General features: G+C 40.6%; 1 protein-coding gene across 1 annotated transcript; it reads right to left on the reverse strand.

The window, feature by feature from the left end:
- Positions 1 to 7159: 7159 nt before the first annotated feature.
- Positions 7160 to 18710, reverse strand: dok2 (docking protein 2). The gene is made up of 8 exons (XM_058635235.1): positions 18338 to 18710; positions 18109 to 18246; positions 17602 to 17769; positions 15574 to 15682; positions 13346 to 13515; positions 11147 to 11416; positions 10359 to 10463; positions 7160 to 9216 (listed from the first exon to the last, which is right to left on the reverse strand). The coding sequence occupies exons 1-8, from the start codon at positions 18395 to 18397 to the stop codon at positions 8347 to 8349; spliced, it is 1890 nt and encodes a 629-aa protein (XP_058491218.1). The 5' UTR covers positions 18398 to 18710; the 3' UTR covers positions 7160 to 8346.
- Positions 18711 to 18866: the final 156 nt, after the last annotated feature.

The following is an 18866-nucleotide window of genomic DNA, read 5'->3' on the forward strand; positions in this document are numbered from 1 at the left end:
AGAGGAGGCGCGCGGCTGCTTTGGGCGCGGGCACGAGCGTAATCTCTCGCTCCTGTGTTTGTGATTTAATGAACCGTCGAGTTCCCGCGTGATCGCACTTCCCTGCCTTTATGTATGAGCAATCGGTTTACTTCGCATGTCATTATTCGACTATTTATAACAGTGTTTCATAATAAAGTGTGATTTAGGATTTATGTTGAGATTATAAAAAAGATACATAGAAATCCAAAATAATCCCGCATGATATATACATACGTGTGGGCTGTCAATCAATCTATCAATTCGTCTGTGATTGACGGTCCAACTCTTACATGGCTCTATTTCACACACGGTTCTTTCTATACTGATGCAAATATATACATGGTAGTTATCTTACAATCATACAGTGTGCATTATATTGTATTATTTTATATTATAAGAAGTCATTTGACTCATGTGAAAGGTTTTATGCACATACATGAAGCATGGAATTATTCACAGTCAACAGATGGGACACATTTGTTGGTGCGTATCCGTGTGTGTGCGCGCGCGCGCGCGCGCGTGTGTGTGTGTGGTCTGAGCTTAATCAAAAGAAAAAAAACTCAACTATTTAGATGCCACTCTTCTTCTTTTTCTTGTTTGTCTTCAGTGGTTCTGTTTTGTATCATATTGCTTATTCCATCCACTCTCAAGACGCACAGTTGCCACAGCAACAGGGATGTGGCTCTAGATCCTTATTGTGGTTGCCATAGAAACAACACTCATTCTCATGGCCCCTGTTCACTAGCTATAACCTGTAATTATCACATACACAGTGACATCACAACTGTGTTGCTGTCAATTGCTGTGTCAAACTGAGTGATTATTATTGATTAATTATTGATCAATTGTTGGTAATTTTTGTTGACAAACATGTTGAAGATAATATACTGAATGTGACATTTTTATATTTTCACCAGAAGGTAATTTCCACCTCAAAGAGGTAAATAAAGTCCATCTGTCTTAATTAAAAATAAATAAATAAATATATCAATGTCCATGTGGAGGGGGGCAGATGATCTGATTCACATAAGCCACATGTGGAACAGGACATAAGCCTTATCAGTGCTATGAGCTTTCACAGTGCCCAGTGGTGTGCACAGGTGGGGGGCAATCGCCCCTGGTGCCATAATGGACAAAAACGCTGCATGCTAAAGTGCCCTCTTGACTCTTAAGTATGTGTGTCCCCTCTTGAGTGGTAAAAACACAAGGACATGCTCTACTGGCTGCCATTTGTGGCCTCTAAAGCAAAATATCATTTTTATAAATGGATTAGGAGAAAAGTGATGCCGTGCCCTATAAGATGCTCTTGCATTTCCCTTTCCTGTGGGTGTCCTTCCAATAACAAAGGTTGCTGTTATGAAGTTCCCTACAGTCCATATATGACAGTGTCCTAAAGAGTGTCCTTAGAGGAAATGATATTCAGTTCACTACATACACCAGACTCCTCTGTTAAATTATGAGATTTTAGACATCTCCTTGGTAATTGTTGGAGATTGGCCCACGTTTTCAGGATTGTTAAGTCAGGTAAACAAGTTCCTGGAACGGTTGGTGGAAAATGGGCTAATGTGGGAAATGATGCATGGTGCCTGCCCCACCAGTGTGCAGTAGGTGCCCTTTTAATTTAATGCCTGCCCTTCCAAATGGCTGTGCACACCACTAACTGTCCCCTTTCAAGTTTCATATAATATACAGTATTGTTATTATTGACTCTGATTCCAACAAAGGTTGGTATATCTGTTTGCTCCCTCCTTGCTGTTAGCTTCTGTCTGTTAGCCTGTCTCCCTGTGGCATCACTGTCTCGTGCCTTTTGCTGAGCTCAGCTGTGAACATGAAGTAGGACATGTGTGACATCACAGTTGTATCTCTGTGGTGTTTGGTGTCATGAAGAGAGGGTTCCCTTCAGCTTCCAGAGGGGTATTCCAGAAAGCAGGTTCAACACACTCTGAGTCTATCCCTGAACTCTGAGTTGACTTACTCTAGGTCGGGAAACTCTGAGTATCCGGTTCCAGAACAGCTGATCTGAGTTAGTTCAATCAACTCTGAGTATGTTAACCTCGAGGTACGCGCGTGCACAACCACTGAAAAAAGCCATCATCAATGGAGCCCCGATACCACGAGTCACCATGACAACCGAGAAAAAAAAAGATCAACATATTTCAGTGCGAAGGAGTTGGAGATCCTTATGCTGGGCTACGGAGAATATGAGCACATATTTCGCCGCGAATGCAACACAGCTGCAGCAGCGAAGGAGAGAGAGACCGCATGGGAGAAAATTGCTGCCGAGTCAACGCGTAAGTTTGAACGTACTATTCCATTGACGTAACATTTAACCGTAAGATCATAACATAGTCTATAGTTATGAATATAAGTAGGAATGAAATCTGAGTTTTTCATTTAGGTGCAATCCAACAGGAGAAAGGAGGACTTGGAAGCAGCTCAAAATGAAACATAAAAACATCATTCAAAAAGGTAAGGCATATTTTGCTAGGCTATGATTGCACCTCACTTTGATTTATTTTTTTATTTTTAATTGACTTAGGCTATTAAACGTAACGTAAATATTAATTCAGATTGCAAACATTGAGTTCTGCTCAGCCAACAGAAAGAAGGCAGAGGCCCGAAAAACGGGTGGAGGGCCACCTCCACCACCTCTGACAGAGGCTGAGGAGCTGGCTCTCAGCCAATACAGGGGTCGCCCTGTGGCTGAAGGCATCCCCGGGGGAAGCTCATCTGAGCCTGTCACCCCCCAGGACACAAGTGCCTACATCAGATGCAAGTATACACTTATGTCTTTTTTTTAAATAAAACTTTTATATATATATATATATATACAGTATATATATATATATATATATATATATGCAATCTGAATTATATAGAGGAGGAGGAGACGCTGTCTGCTGCCACAGGGAGAGATCCGGAGGGGCCTACTGAAGTGTGTCTTAATATTATGTATAGCTACTGGCACTGCTCTACCCATTCATATTCATTTACATTCTTGAGTGGAATTTGGAGTTTGACATGTACACTGAAGTGATGAGCATAGATAATGGACAAACTAGCACATTCTTGTCCTTCAACAGAACATGGCTGGGCATCACCATGAGGAGGGTCCATCAACTTCGAGAGCACAGCTTGACACAGTGAGATTTTCGGTCAATACCATGTTAAATCTGTATGTAGAACTGCAGGAATTAAATTAAACGTCCATATGTTTCCGAGTTGCCGGTAAAAGAGTTGTACAGGGTGCACCTAATGAAAACCATTCAAAAAACCGAGAAAGAAATGGTGTACCTGGACCAGCAAATCAGAAAAACAGACTTGGAAATTCTATTACTTGAACGCCAGTTGAGGTGGGTGCATTGTCATGGTGAAATAGGTGAATATGTGAAATATGTTAATAGTTGGAACTATATTACAAATCCTGACTGTTGCTTTTGTACTTTTAGGGAATAAAGAAGAACCAAATCACATGTGAATTTGTCTTTTATTTTTAATCAAAACGTCTAATCTGGGTCGGAAGATTCTCTCACGACGTAATGCATTTCTGATCAATACGGCTTCGATGTCGATTGGATTTCTAATGAATGGGCAATCCATGTCTAACTGCTTTCTTCGTGTGGGAGAAGACAGGTAGAAACTCTGGGTTTCTTATAGTAAACCTGCCAGCGAGCAGGTTATGTTCACAGAGTAAGTTACCGCAGTAACAGACCCAGAGTTTAAGTTACCTCTCTTTCTGGAACGGATAACTCAGAGTTTCCCTCATCTCAGGGTTAACAAACTCAGAGTTCTCACATAACCCGCTTTCTGGAATACCCCTCTGGTCAGTAGACACACAAACACACACACACAGTGACACTGACCCCCTCAGGGACTCTGCAGGCTACAATAGCATCCCAGCATGCATCTCCCTCTCACTATGCTGGAGACAGAAAGAGCATCCCCTTCTCTCTCTCTCTCTCTCTGTCTCTCTCTCTGTCTCTCTCTCTCGCGCTGTGTGTGTTTGTGTGTGTGTGTGTGTGTGTAGTATCCCTTATGTTGTGGTACCTTAATCTGTTTACACAGTCACATTATGGTCAAGTCCCCATAACATAAATGACTACATTTTAAGGAGGTTAGGCTGAGGTTAGGGTAAGGTTAGGATTAGGCCTGTAGTGATTAAGTGATTCTCAAACTTTTTTTTGTTGGGCCCCCCTTTGGAGGAAGAAATTTCCCAGGGACCCCTGACTCTCACGATATTATAACAATGTGTCAAGTATAACATTTATTGAATCAATATTAGAACAAACGTTTCAGTTTTCTTTCAATAATTTGTTTTGCAAATAACATTTTTTCTTTTAGCAACACAAATAACCTCAATATTGCCTAAAATATGAAATGATACCAATATCAATAATTTGCTGTGCAAATAACATTTTTTTGTATTAGCAATACAAATGCTGTCTCCTGCCAATGTTTTGAGACACAACACACAGAGAGGTCTTTGGTGGCATTTTTCTCATCTTGGGTTTTGGTCGTTCTTCAATGAGACAATCATTGTTCTGTTCGGCTGATGTTGGCTTGTTGTTAGTTTGCGAAATATTGCACATTTATCCAAACCTTGTCACCAGTGTAGTTTTTGTTGTGGTACGTGACGTCACTTAAATGAGTCCGGGTTACAGCGAGACCAACAGTTCCGCCTTGTAGAACCTGATAATGTAATAAAGTGCATTTCCCAATAATGTAATACACTTTTTACCAACAATGTAATAAAGTATTACATTAACGGGAGGTTATTACATTATCAGGTTAGCCTTCATTTCGCAGGTCCTGATAATGTAATAATTCCCCAATATTGTAATAATTTAACAGCAGACCACCCGTTACTTGGGTTCAAGTGGTGATACTGTGTAAACAACGCAAGCTCGAGAGCTCTAGCGCCACCAACAGGACAAAGTTGGACATGCATGTATGTACATTAACTTTTGACTTGTTCATCTGTTTTTCACAAACGATGTGTCACTGGAACTTCCAGTGACACATCGTTTGTGAAAAACAATGGCCCAAGGGTTCCAGTCTGGAATCCTTGGGCCAAGCCGAGTTCAACGCATCCTTAATGTTTTTTTCGGCCATATTGGATTTTCTGCCATCTTTGATTTGATCCATAACCTTTTAAAGGCTTCTCTTTTCACACATTTTGTGTAATCTTCTCAAAACATCGCTCACATGATCTTCAGACCATGCCACACACTTGAAATTCAAAGGCACTTGGCCGTGGCAGCCAATCAAACATGACGTTGAGGTCACCAAACAGGAAGTAAGCCAATTTCTCTGCAACCCTTTAACATGATGTTTTGAGAAGATTACACAAAATGTGTGACAAGAGAAGCCTTTAAAAGGTTATGGATCAAATCAAAGATGGCAGAAAATCCAATATGGCCGAAAAAAACTCGGTTCTTAACTCGGCCAAGCCGAGTTAAGAACTCGGCTTGGCCCAAGGGTTCCAGTGATACATCGTTTGTGAAAAACGAAAAGTTAAAAAAAAAAGTCAAAAGTTAATGTACGTACATGCATGTCCAACTTTGTCCTGTTGGTGGTGCTAGAGCTCTCGAGCTTGCATTGCTTACAAAGTATCACCACTTGAACCCAAGTAACGGGTGGTCTGCTGTTAAATTATTACAATATTGGGGAATTATTACATTATCAGGACCTGCGAAATGAAGGCTAACCTGATAATGTAATAACCTCCCGTTAATGTAATACTTTATTACATTATCAGGTTTTATTACATTTTCAATGGACTCAAGTGCAAGTTTTTATTACATTATCGGGGATTTATTACATTATGACGTTCATCACAGTAGTATGACAGTTTCTTGTGTATTAATGCCCGAGGGCTGGATGTTCACAAACTCAACACCAGTTTATTCCCTTGGTTTTTATGGTTTTTCTTGGTTTTTATGCACCAAGATTTTCCCTGACTGCCTGAATCTTTTCTCATTTTGTAGATCGTGACTAAGCCTTTAATCTTTGAATCTATACAGTGCACATTTATTCCACCACCTGTCATAAAAACAAGAAAACATAAATATTTTAAAAATCTTTCAAAAACTTGTTTGAAACTAAAACTGTTATTAATTTGGTAAATAACAAACTGAACTCACCTTTTTTATACCCAAAATTGAGCTGGCTCACTGGGCTTCTCTGAGAAGTCAGAAATGAATCAAGCGTAACATTCAACCACTAAAACAAATCTTTCTGGTTTTTGTAAAACAGTAAATTGGAAAAGTCATGGAAAACATAACATAAACATATTATTTCGGTGAAAGAGCTTCTGCATACTGGTGTATTACCCATTACAGAAACATAAAAAAAATATTTTACAGTATCTTGCTTCTACCTTTATCTGCTAAATAAACAACACATTACAGAGAAAGTTCCCCACCTTTTCTGGAAATGTGGTTTGTATAATCCTAAAAAATCTTATCGCTTAAAATATTAAATTAAGCACAAATATTCACTTGGACTATAACTGTGCAGATTTGGGTGACAACACGTCAAAGATTACAGTGACATAAGAGCTCATTTTAAATGTTAATTCAATGTTAATTTAAAAAACTGTGCATGTTTGAGGTCAAATTTTTGTTATTTTGCTTTTGCTTTGAGTTACTGTAATTTATAGAACTCCTTCATCATGTCTCCTGGAAAAAAAAACATGATAAAATGCATACAAGAAAATGTACAGGAGCCAAGAACCTGACCACCATTACTGATGATAAACTGACTTGAAATGCAAACACAATATTTGTCAGGTCTGCTAAAGCTCAGTAGCATCTTTTTAAGTATAGTTGTATGAGGTACTGACACAGGCCAGAACCTGCTTAAGACAAAGATGCTTACACACTGAAAACAAGGCTGCCAGTGGGGACACAGTGAAAAACATATTCAACAAAGTGTTTTTTTTTCTTTAATTAATATGAATCATTAAAGCTGATCCGCTGTTGCTGTCTACCCACATACAGTATGTTGTTATGAGTTACCCTGTTTGCCTCAGCAGGGAGAGTTATCCTCACAGTCTCTTCATGGAAATCTGCGAACGGATTCCTTAGAAACTGTAATTGTTGCTTTTCTACAGATGACACTATTCCCCTAATGAATTTCATATTATACTTTATTTGTTAATTTAACAAGAAACTGATTGACTGGGACACCACGGTGCTGACAGACAACACAGTATCATCCTCAGATATTAATGCTCCACAACATGCAAAATGTTACAATGTGGCAAACCTGTTCTCAACATATCACAATTCAAAGTGGAAATATAATTTTTAGTAATTTAATATTATTAATAAAGGTACAGTACACAACTTATCAGTGTTAACTACAAGTTAATTTACATCAGTAGTCCCTGGGCAGAAAATAATGTCTCTATTACAGAAATAGAAATCATTCAATCGCAGGTTTAAACACCATTATACAGTTGGTGTGTTATCATGTTTATATTTACACATTTACACCGATGGGTCACAGGTTTCTTTTATTCATTTAATTTATTAGTTGCCAAATTAATTAGCAGATTTTTTGTCTAGCCTTTGACATTAGATGTTTACAGTGCACCTCCACCTCTGAGGTGGAGCTTGTTCATGTTTCTGTCATAACAGATCAGATACCAGCCACAAGAAATAGATGTTTGACATGGGGATGAACTTACCCCTGCTTTGTCAATGGAGCACAAGCAAAGTTAAACCAAAAACAGCCTAAAAGATAAAGATAGCAAAAATGATTGCAAGTGCAAGGTTGGATTTTCTGTTTTTACTAAAAGAAAGAAGAAGAAAAACTGAAATAGACTAGAATGCTGCACCTAAAATGTGTGCTGTGCTCTCTTCTTAAAAACATAAAACATGCAATACTTTAAAGCAGGTACACATCTGTGTAAATGCATTTATTTTGGTCTCATTTAATAACTATTTAAGCCTGTGTTTCAATAACACATGCATAAAATTAGATTGTTGATTCATATGTCAAACACACAAATTACCTTGTGGAAATGGCTTGGAACTAATATTAGTAACAATAATATTAGTCAGAAATATTGTTGTAAGTCTTTTGTGCACACATTTTGCTTGTCATATTTAAGCACTGGGACCCCATATAAAAAAGTTTGGACCTTTAAATATGTTTAGAGACCATGGTAATGCCCTCAGATAACTGTAACAATGGGAAAAGCTGTGCTGTGTGTAGCAGTGTTGAAGTCACAGAGGGTCACCGATCAGCAGGAGTGATCAGTGATTATTAATTTCATAATAATGAGCCGATCTATCTATTTACAGCTGTGTCCAGTCTCTACACCTTCTTCACCATGACGTTGTTGTATGGTGAATCCTGCTCCTGCTCTCCCTGCTGCTGCTCCTGCTCCTGCTCCTCCTCTTCGCCCTCCTGCTTTTCCTCCTCTATATTATCTTCTTCAGTGGTGCTTTGTGTAACAGGAAATGCCCTCTGTGGTCGTTTAGGCACGGCGTAATCATCCACCCGGGGATTGTATGGGTACTCGTGACCTTTGGGATCAGCAGGTGTGCCCATGAGCCTCCAGGCATCTCCTCTCATCTCCTCTGGGTCATCATACACTGAGGAGGGAGTGGTGGATTTCTGCCCACCAGGAGCAGCGCCGCAGCCCTCAGGTTCATCATAGATGTGTTCTCCTTTGCTAAACGTTAGCCCGGGTTTGTCACTTTGGCTCAGGAAGTTTCTTATCTTCATCTCGTCAATGCTGTCATAGAGGGGGTCTGTGGCAGACTCAGAGATTATGATAGGAGCCTGATGGGAGCTCAGAATATCCGCCATAACATTCTTGGTGATAATATCAAAGGGGAGGGAGTAATCTGGGTCTGGATTGATTAGAGGGGGGGTGCAGGGGGGAACCATGATGCCTCCTCCTTCCCTTCTCTCCCTCTTGATTCCTTGCTCCCTGGTAGCCAACTGTGTGATTTGAGAGTACATCTGCTCTGTGTTCAAGTTGGCACTCAGTTTGGCACTAAGATGGTTGTGTGAAGAGATGGAGCCTGGGACCAGGTTGGGGCCGGGCTCAGCGTGGGGCAGAGGGCAGCTAGAAATCATCTTTACCTGGTTCTTACGAGGGACAGGGAGACCACGAGTGTCCAGAGTCAAACTCTTCACTCCGGTTAGTACTTTCTCAACAGGAGGCTCCAGATGAGACTGAGGGAAAAAGAGGGAAAAAAGGGTTACGTACCAATCAGTGACCAATGATCGATCATCTCTCAGTCATTGTAATAGCTAAATTTGTCCAGCAGGTGAAGCTGTTGTGCAGCTCATTATCAGACTTTTCACAGCCTGACAATAGGATGAGAGTCATAAGAGACAAACTTATCCCATAACAAAATATCTTTAACAAATCTTTCACATAGTTAGCAAAACTTCAAAAACATGATTCATCTATTTTTCAAATCTGAATCAACCATTTTTCAAAACACTAAACGAATGTTCATGCACAAAACACATTTATCAGTGTTGTGCTTGTGCACTTTGACTCTCACACACACACACACACACACACCACGATGGTTCATCATTGCTAAATCACCACCACTCAAAACTGACATGCATGTGTTCAATAATCTCCCAACAACCAAAGACTTTCATTGTTCTCACGGTCCTTCAACAACAATGCATGATGAAGGAAGTGTATGACACAATGTAACCAGAAAATATGACCAAACCTACAAAGAAATGTTCCAGGGAAACCCAGCAAGAGTGAAAGAGCAAAGACAATCATGTTTACAGTAAATCTAAAGCACCCTGCAGTGTATGTAAATCATGTAATCATAAAAAACAAACAAACAAAGTTCTTTTTCACTGTGTACAGAGAATATTTGAATTGGATTTAGCTTGCAAAAGGATTATTTCCTTGTTGCTTAGCAAGAGAGTGAATTGCTTGTGATGTAGATGGCGTCCATGGCTTCACTCAGCCCAGAGGCATTGATGATTTGGCAGAATTAACATATTGCTAACAAATCATAAATTGTAAAATCATATAGTGCAGTTTCCTTTCTTTGTTGTTAGCAAAGAAAAATATTAATTGCAGCAATGTGCAAATATCTGACAGTGTCTTTATCAAGGAGTAGGAAACTACTGGAAATGTGTAGTCATTATTCAAAAATCTATAATGTAACAGAAAGAGGAAGAGGATGTGTCTGTTCTGATGATGTCACTGAGGATCTAGCAAACACATATGTCCGTTGTCAAAGCTGAGAGTCATTAGTATTTTCACAACCTAACCCGGACCAATCTGAATATGACGAGTATCCTCTCCAGTAAAGTAAAACAGCTCCATGTCCTACCAGCTGAGGGCGCAGCTGCTGCTGTGATGTGGTGGAGTTCTCTTTGTGATGACTCATCTGAGGATTCAAGTGTTCACACACTGTGCTGTACACGCCGTCCACGGCCTGCAGACGTCAAAAAGTTTGTCAATGTCCAGCATCAGCTCCAAGGACACAGCATGCAAATATTTAAAGGGATGATTCAGGTGTGTTGAATTGTGGTTGTTTGAGGCACTGACCAGTGGTCAGTGTTGACTGTGGTGTGTGCACCCCCTGTGTCGAGAACCAAGACAGACTATCTAATAAAATCAATACCATCTTAAGTTATTTTAAGAATCTTTTGTCGTTTGTCACTCTTCTTGCTGTTAGGCTTTCCCAAGAGAACAGGAGCTGCTGGACTACTATTGTCTTGTAAGATAAATCTGAATGAAGGATTTTAAACACTGAAGTCACAAAATAACACAACTTACTGATGTAGGCAGCAGTGGCTCAACAACTCCTGTCTGCTGTGATGTGAAGTCGCATAGTAATTTGTCTACCAGCAGACATATATAAAGCAGACATATACCTCAGATAATCTATGCTTACGCATGTTTAGATTTTATTATGTGAGTCAAGTGATAAATGACTATGATCTGTTTCTTCCTTGTTTCTCCACCATGTTTCACTGAGTTCTGGGTGACGGGGGCGGACAGACAGGCACCTCTGAATTTGACAGAGCCTCATGCAAACAAACTTCAAAAAAACAACTAAATTATGACTAAAAAGTGATTGCTACATATCACATACAGATTGAAATGTCAGCTGACCTGAGGAGCAGGGGTCTGTGGGATATGGGTGCGGGGCTGAGACAGTGGTAGTGTCCTGCTCTGGGCTGGCAGCGTGTTCAGGTTCAGGTTCTGTGGCATCTCTGGACTCGCCCGGTCCCCACTGGAGGTCTGTCTGTGGGGGAAGGAGATCTTCTGCAGGTTGATAGCTGCTTCCACAACCTGAAACAAGGTGTTTCCCTGTTTGGTTTCAAACTCGAAGCTCCCCTCGCCAGACTCACACCTCCGCCCTGCCTCGAAGGAAAAGGTGGACTGAAGACAGTGGACAGAGTTGAGATTTAGCAAGACATCAAGCTTTGAGTATTGACATTAATCAGAGTGTAAAGTTGTCCTGGTCTGTCGTCATTTGTAAAATAGTGCATACGTCACATGCTAAAACCACGTATGCACACGCACCACCAAGCAATTTTCCCTTTCCCACACAAAATAAGCGTACATGGATAAGTCTTATACCCTGCTGGTTATTATTTTTTTTAAGGTGCATCACAACATTGAGAAGAAGTCATGGAGCTTGTGAATGAGGTGGAGATGACAACAGAAATATTGTGACACTAGGAATTAAAGAAAATACAATGTGCCGCTGCTGGTAATGTCTGACAGAGAGGACAGTTACATTTAAAAAGGGTTCATAATTGAATGCAGAAGCTTGTGTGTCAGAGTGTGTCGACACACTGAGCTGCCAACACTAGCTCTAAAGATGTTCCCTATTCTTAGAAAATCTGTTGTTTCTCAGTTCTCAGGCTAATGCTATGAGTGTCACCACAGTATTTATACTATATGTTTACAGCAGTCAAACTGATCATTTCATAATGATGACAGTGTCCTGTCTCCCTCCCTCAGGTCACAGTCAATGACTACAGTTTCCCTGCAGTCATTTTGTACACAAACCATATACATTTTTTTACTGCTTTTAACATGAACAGTGTTAGAAAATATATGAAATATAATCCACATTATTAACAAATGTATTAGACCACCACCCAAAGTCACAGTCATGTTTAATGTTTCTGTAATGGTTAATACCCCAGTATGCAGAAGCTCTTTAACCGAAGTGAGTGTGAGTGTGAGAGTGAATGGTTGTTTGTCTCGATGTGTTTGGCCCTCTGATGGACTGATGAACTGTCCAGGGTGTACCCCCGCCTATCCACCCTCTGGTGGAGGATAAAGCGGTAGTGGATGGATGGATCTATCAATTTTCAAATTTACTGTTAACAGAAAAAAATGCTACACATATATTATTTCTGACCCTGGAACCAGCAAAATAGCCCCAGACCATCACGTTTGACAGTCGATGTCACACAGAGGAACCATTCTTTTGCCTACTCTACGGCATACAAAAATCCTGCGTGATGAACCAGAGATTTCAATTTATTTTTATTTTTTTATTCAATTTATCTGTCCATAACACCTTCTTCAAGTCTTCAGTAGTCTACTGGTGGTGTTTCATGGCACAGACAATCCTCTTTTTCTTATTCTAATGTCTTAGCGATGGCTTTCTTGCTGCAACTCTACCTGTCAAACCTGCAACTCAAAGTTTTCTCTTCACAGTTGAAATGAGTCTCGCTTACTACGACCACTATTAAGCTGTGCTTGAACGTAGGTCTGCCAGATCTCTTCCTGTCAAGAGTGTCCACCAGAGATTGTGACTGCCTTTTGATGGTGAAGGAAACTATATCCACTGACACCTTGACTTTCTCTGCAGGAAAAATCTGCATTTATTACTTTGAGTGAGAGTGAAGTATTGTTTTTGGTGGTTCTGTCTGTGTGTCCGAGGCCCAAGAATTTTGACCCTTCTGATCTTTAGTCAGACACTCTACCGTTGCACCACAGAGTCCGTTACACATACTGACCGCCAGAGGCTTGTTGCGTGAATGGGGCGAAGTCTGTCATCTCTGATTGCCTTGTTATGTGTTGTCTGTCTCTCTTTCATTGTTAATTGCATTTTTTCCTCGCCACAATACTTATTATTTTGCAGACACCATCTGTGTCAGCAAAATATTCATAGGCATGGATCAGATTAGGTATACACGTGTGCAGAACTTTTAGCTTGGGAGGAGGGATATGCCATTTTCAGGCCTCATTTTGTGTGTACGAATTGGTTATAAATGAGACCCCTGGTCTTGTCATCAAATGTCCTGGTCTGTCTCACTGCTGTCTGATCTGTGTGTGAGTGTGTGTCACCTTGTCTCTTCCAAAGCGGCGCAGGTATCTGTACGGCCAGGTGAACATGACGTCTCCTGTTTTATGAAGCAGGTGAAGAGCGTCCCTGTCTGCTCGCAGGAGACCGTCTCCTTTCAGTCTGCAGCGGTCAGATGCCTCAGTCCTCCTGACACACACTCTGAATTCACGCACTGAGACAGACACACAGTATCATACAAGTGTACTGATGAAAGAAATGATTGATAAGTTTTAACACAATATAACAATTCAGATATTTGATCATCAGTTTAAATAATTCCAGCTTCTTAAATAACAACCTCATATCTCAGTTAAAGTCACATTGATCTAAAAATGAAGGTATCTGTGTGTTACGGTGCTACAGTGTAACATGGAGCACTGCAGCTCATGGTCACGTGTCATGTGACTATGATTCCTGTAAAGATTACAAACTGAGTCACATCTTAAAACAACCAAATCAGAATTCATGTCCCCATCAAAGCTGTGTGAGGTATTGAGACATGGTCAGCATTGCTTGTGCACCAAAACACAACTCAAAACATGGCTGCCAGGAGAGAGACAAGGAAAAAATGACTTTAGCCACTTCACAAAAGGCTCAAAAAATATACTCTCCACCACCTTAAGTCTACAATAAATATTAAAAACATGCTTTTACTTGCCAACAGACAGATTAAGTTTGTGTGAAAATGTGTGAATTTACATCACAGCACACAGGAGTTGTTGATCCACTGCTGCCTCATCTATCAATAAGTTCAAGTTACTTCATTATTTCAGTGTTTGAAATCCTTCGCTCAGGTTTAACTATGTGATGCAAACTTACCAAATGAGGCAGCATTAGACCAGCAACGTTAAGATTTAGAGCTTTTAAGACAGTCAGCACTGACTCTGAGTCAAAGACGCAGTGTTTGCTGCAGGTGTGTCAGGTCAGGATGTGGGGAAACAGTAGCTTCTCATCATGGCCTCAATGATCTGACAGAATGTAACTGGTGGTTAAAAAAAAACAAAACAGTATAGTAGTACTAAAGATAGTAATACTAGGATGTCCTTGATGCATATAGTATACTTTGCAGGGTGACAATCTGAGTACTTTTGCTGCTGAAACCAGCTTTCTGTTGAGAGACAGGATGTCTGTTCCTTCTAGATCAAAGCTGGGTTTCCTAGTTGTGAGGACACTGATAGTAGTGCACTCCCTTGCTCCTTACCTCAACCCTAACTTTATTCTACAGAACTTTTCAAGATGAGGGAACTGGAGGATAGGCTCTCACAACGGCTCACAACAACCACAAGTCCTCATAACCACTGAAAGACACACGCACACACACACACACACACACACACACACAGGCAAGCAGGAACTTGAGTTTCCATGACACAACACTCACACATGTCGTGTGAAAATGTACCAATACAAACGCAGAGTCAGAATCTGGTGTTGTAGAAAGTGTCGGTTGCATCAGTGCATCTACAAGTCTCACCCCTGAGCTGAGTGTTAAGTCCTGAGCTTCAGGTTTCACCATGAGACTCCAGCTAATACATACATGTTAAGGATTTGTGTGTGTGTTTGTGTGTTTGTGGTAGTGCATAAATGCATCACTTAAGCCACAGGCTGCTAAATTTAGCTGCAATGGGGAAAAAAGTTTGCAAGAGGAAGTGAGTTTTGGTCGATGGTGCAACAGAAGAAGGGGGTGGAACTAAAAACTGTTCACTGCACAAAAACGAAGAGTTGAGAATGAGGTCTGAACTCAAGGATTTAAGGCTTTTAGGCTTTCATCTTAAGTCAATTCTGCCAAAACACATTAATCATAAATAAAGAGATGTTCAAGTTCCACTTTTAACTTCCTGTGTACAGTTCTCCTGATGTGTCTCTGCCCATCATCATCATCATCATTATCATCATCAGGGTCTTCTTAACTGTTACAGACAAATTAGTTTGTAGATTTAAATGAATAGTTCAGGTATTTTCATCAGAGCATCAGGTTTTGAGGTGTGGTTTTATGAGGTTCTGACACATAATCACTAGTGACTGTACTGAGTGTACCTCCTTTGCCAAGAACCAGCTTGAAACAGGGACTTGAGTTCTCACTAACAAAAATGTTTGTCAACAGGGACACAAAGTTGCCTCTTTACCTTTGTCTTTTCTAACTGCACACAGGAGTTGTTGATCCACTATTGCCTGCACCAGTCAGTTAAAATGAGATGCACCCAGAGACAAACAGCTGTTAGACATGTACCTGTGTCTCTGCTGCTGTATAGCATGTTGTCCTCCATCCCTCCATCCTCATCCACCCTGTTTCCTCTCTGCAGGCTGCCGCGCTTCCCTCCAGGTTCTGTCCAACTCATCTGACACAAACAAAAACAAACTGCACTGAATACAGACATCTTTATTTAAAAATCAATGGGAGATTAAGTGCATTATTAATGTCTGACTGATGACAGTCAGAAAACAATCCAATAAAATCCACAAATCAAAGACATTTGATGCATTCCTTGCATTTTATAAACTTAATATTTTGGTAATATTTTATTATTTTACGGTCTAGTTATGTGTACTATACCTAAAGGGACGATGTAATTGGCTGCTGCTTTATAAAATGTGTACAAATGTCACATATAAGCAAAAAGCGGAAGTGAATGTTTGACTAAGGACAAGAAGTCAAGGTTAAGTGTCCACCAGATGAGATCTTGTGAATTATCATATATTGCTTTGTTCCTCATTTCAAAATGCCATTACACATTTGACACGAACAATCCAAGACAATTGTCTGGGAATTGAAGCTACAGACTGTTGCAGTTTTGTATGTGGAATGTTAATCAATGCAAGACTTGAGATGCTTAACAGTCTGTGGTCACTGTTAGCGGATTCTCCTCTTAATGATGTACATAATCAATAATCAATAATGGCATCTGAATAGCATTATGTCTCTCACTCTCATTGGAATCATCATGGACACTGAAGCTCCTGCACACCATCACACATACTGACTTTTGCACCTTTCATTGTTAACAGTCTAGATGGTCTTTCTCATCTTAGAGTCTGACCTCTGTTCACAAAAACAAGCTGACACATTTTCATTGCCTTGTGGTGAATCTCAGAGTTCAGGCCCAGACAACTTTAACTTGAAATATGGCTTCCTCTTTCTATATAACAGTTTCAGAATGCATCTTGTGATGCAGCAGCAGTCTGTGTTAAGTGATTATGTTTTTACTCTCAAGTACTCTCATGCAAATGTGGCTATGTCAATCACAGAAGTTTGATGGTTTCTCATACAATACTGCCTGATGTACATTCAGCACCAGTTCCCACCCTGAGTTTGCGCGTTTTGTTGCAAGATTTTCCCTGACTCCCTTTTTCAGGATATTTTGTAGCTACTAGCTAGTAAAAGACCTAAATACTTCACAATCTCACACTGAGAAACATTTTCTTTGAACCGACTGACAAAGTTTGGCACAAAATGGTGAGCCACGATCCTTCTGTTAGACTTTTATACCTGTTACCAATTGTGGACCCTCTATAACAGGGGTGGCCAACCACTCAGAGACTAAGAGACAATTTTTTTACGGTGTTACAGCAAAGAGCCACATCATATACACAGGCACACATGAACATCCCCCCCATCCCGTCCTCTCACTCTCTCTGTCTCTGTCTCTCCCTCACACACACACACACACACACACACAAACACACAGACCTCTGCTCAGACAGATGTACTGTAAATGTCACACCAACGACATGACAGAATGGCTTGCCATTTTGTTCAACAAGAAAATATAAACTCTTCCACTCTGTTAAAAATGTCCTGTTCATCTTCGTATTTTCGTTTTTTGTTTACTCACCAATGAGGTTTTCCCTCGTGCATGTGTGCGTTTGATATTGAACTAAGGCGAACATGCGTACACCAAAAAAAACCCACAAACACATAATTTGATATGAACGTAAGGGCCGCATGAACTAGGCAAAGAACCGCATGAGGCTCAGGAGCCACGGGTTGGTCAGGCCTGCACTATTAAATAAACAAACCTTATCGTTCTTGCAAACTGTTTTTTAAAGTATGTTGCACCCCATTGTATTCTATATGTATATATATATATATATATGTATATATATATTTATATATGTACATATAGTATGTAGTTTGATTTATTTTATTTATAAAAACATTCTGAGTTGATTATGTCTGTTGATATACGTGTTTTCTGATGTATGTTGAAATAAAAACCTCAGATTTGGTGTGTGTGTGTGTGTGTGTGTGTGTACTTACAGGGAAGGCAATCTCACACAGTTTGTGTGTCCAGTCATCCACTTGCCCTCTGTCTGCAGCGAACACATAGATCTTGTCTGTGGTCTCCACCAGGAAAGGTGCTGTATCTCTGGGACACCCGTCTATCTCCACCTCTGACACTCGGATACAGTCTGACAAACGGATCACCTAGGAGACGTGCACAGGACGTTATCACCAAGGTAACAGTGCAGTAGAAAATAATCATAAGTAGAAGTGATTCTAACATAGCTGAGCATTATAGAGTCCAGGAGAATCCAGGAGGGACAGTTGAGTCCAGTATAGAACAGTAGAGTTCCCATTGAAGTCCAGTGTGGTCATGTCAAGAGTTCAGTAGAGTCTAAGTCCAGTAGAGTCAACGTCAAAGTCCAACAGAGTCCAGTAGACCTCAGTTTGGTTGAGTAGAGTCCAGTAGGGTTCAGTAAAGACTAGTAGGGTCTAGTACAGCCCAGCACAGTTAAGCCCACTGGAGTCCAGTTGTGTTAGTACCTTCTTGTGTTCCTGCTGTTTGCGCAGACTTCTGTCACTTTTATCTACCGTTCCTCCATCTTTACACTCAAAGAACTCCAGTCTGGAGATGGAGCAGGAGCTGTCTCTGTACAGTACACTCCACACACGTTTCCATTTCTGCACACACACACACACACACACACACAGTGCCAACATTAGCTCAGGTGTTAGCTGTATTGTATTGTTAGCATGTGTTTTCTGTTTGTACCTTTCCAAACCTCTGCTGCTGCAGGTACAGAATCCCCTGTTTCCTGATGTCCTCCTCCATGACCCTACACCTCCTCTCCTCAACTTAACTTTTTCCCCTTTTGTCCTCCTTATTCTCTCTGCTTCCTCTGTTGTTCAGAGCAAACTTCTCCTTGTCGTCCACTTTGTTGTCCTTTTTACTCCTCTTCTCACCCTCCTTCTACTCTTCTCCTCGACCTTCTCCCCCCCTGTGTTGCGTATGAATCATTTCTTCAGACATTAACTTCTTCCTCAATCTTTCACTCGACTCCTCGCAACTTCTTTTGTTTCGTCTCTTCTTCTCTCTTCTTTGTTTGTTGGTTGAATTACTTCTCTCAGTCCAGGATGTTGAGTGTATACCTCTCCTCTAACTAAGTCTTTATCTCCTCCCTCTCTCTCTCTCTCTCGCTCTCTCTCTCTGTGGTATCAGAGTGATGCAGATGGAAGATGTCATCTGTTTCCTGTCTCTGATGTAATGTGTAATGCTGAAATAAGTGGCTGTGGGGAAACTC

Source organism: Solea solea, chromosome 8, assembly GCF_958295425.1.
Source record: "Solea solea chromosome 8, fSolSol10.1, whole genome shotgun sequence".
In the NCBI taxonomy this organism is placed as follows: Eukaryota; Metazoa; Chordata; class Actinopteri; order Pleuronectiformes; family Soleidae; genus Solea; species Solea solea.

What these genes read in the sequence shown, in the direction of transcription:
- dok2 (XM_058635235.1), bottom strand. Translation starts at nt 18,397, where the DNA reads ATGGAGGAGGACATCAGGAAACAGGGGATTCTGTACCTGCAGCAGCAG. An exon ending in TGTGTGAGATTGCCTTCCCT is followed by an intron (nt 15,683 to 17,601) that starts GTAAGTACACAC and finishes TGTTTGTGTCAG; the next exon opens with ATGAGTTGGACAGAACCTGG. An exon ending in ATACAGCAGCAGAGACACAG is followed by an intron (nt 13,516 to 15,573) that starts GTACATGTCTAA and finishes TGTCTGTCTCAG; the next exon opens with TGCGTGAATTCAGAGTGTGT.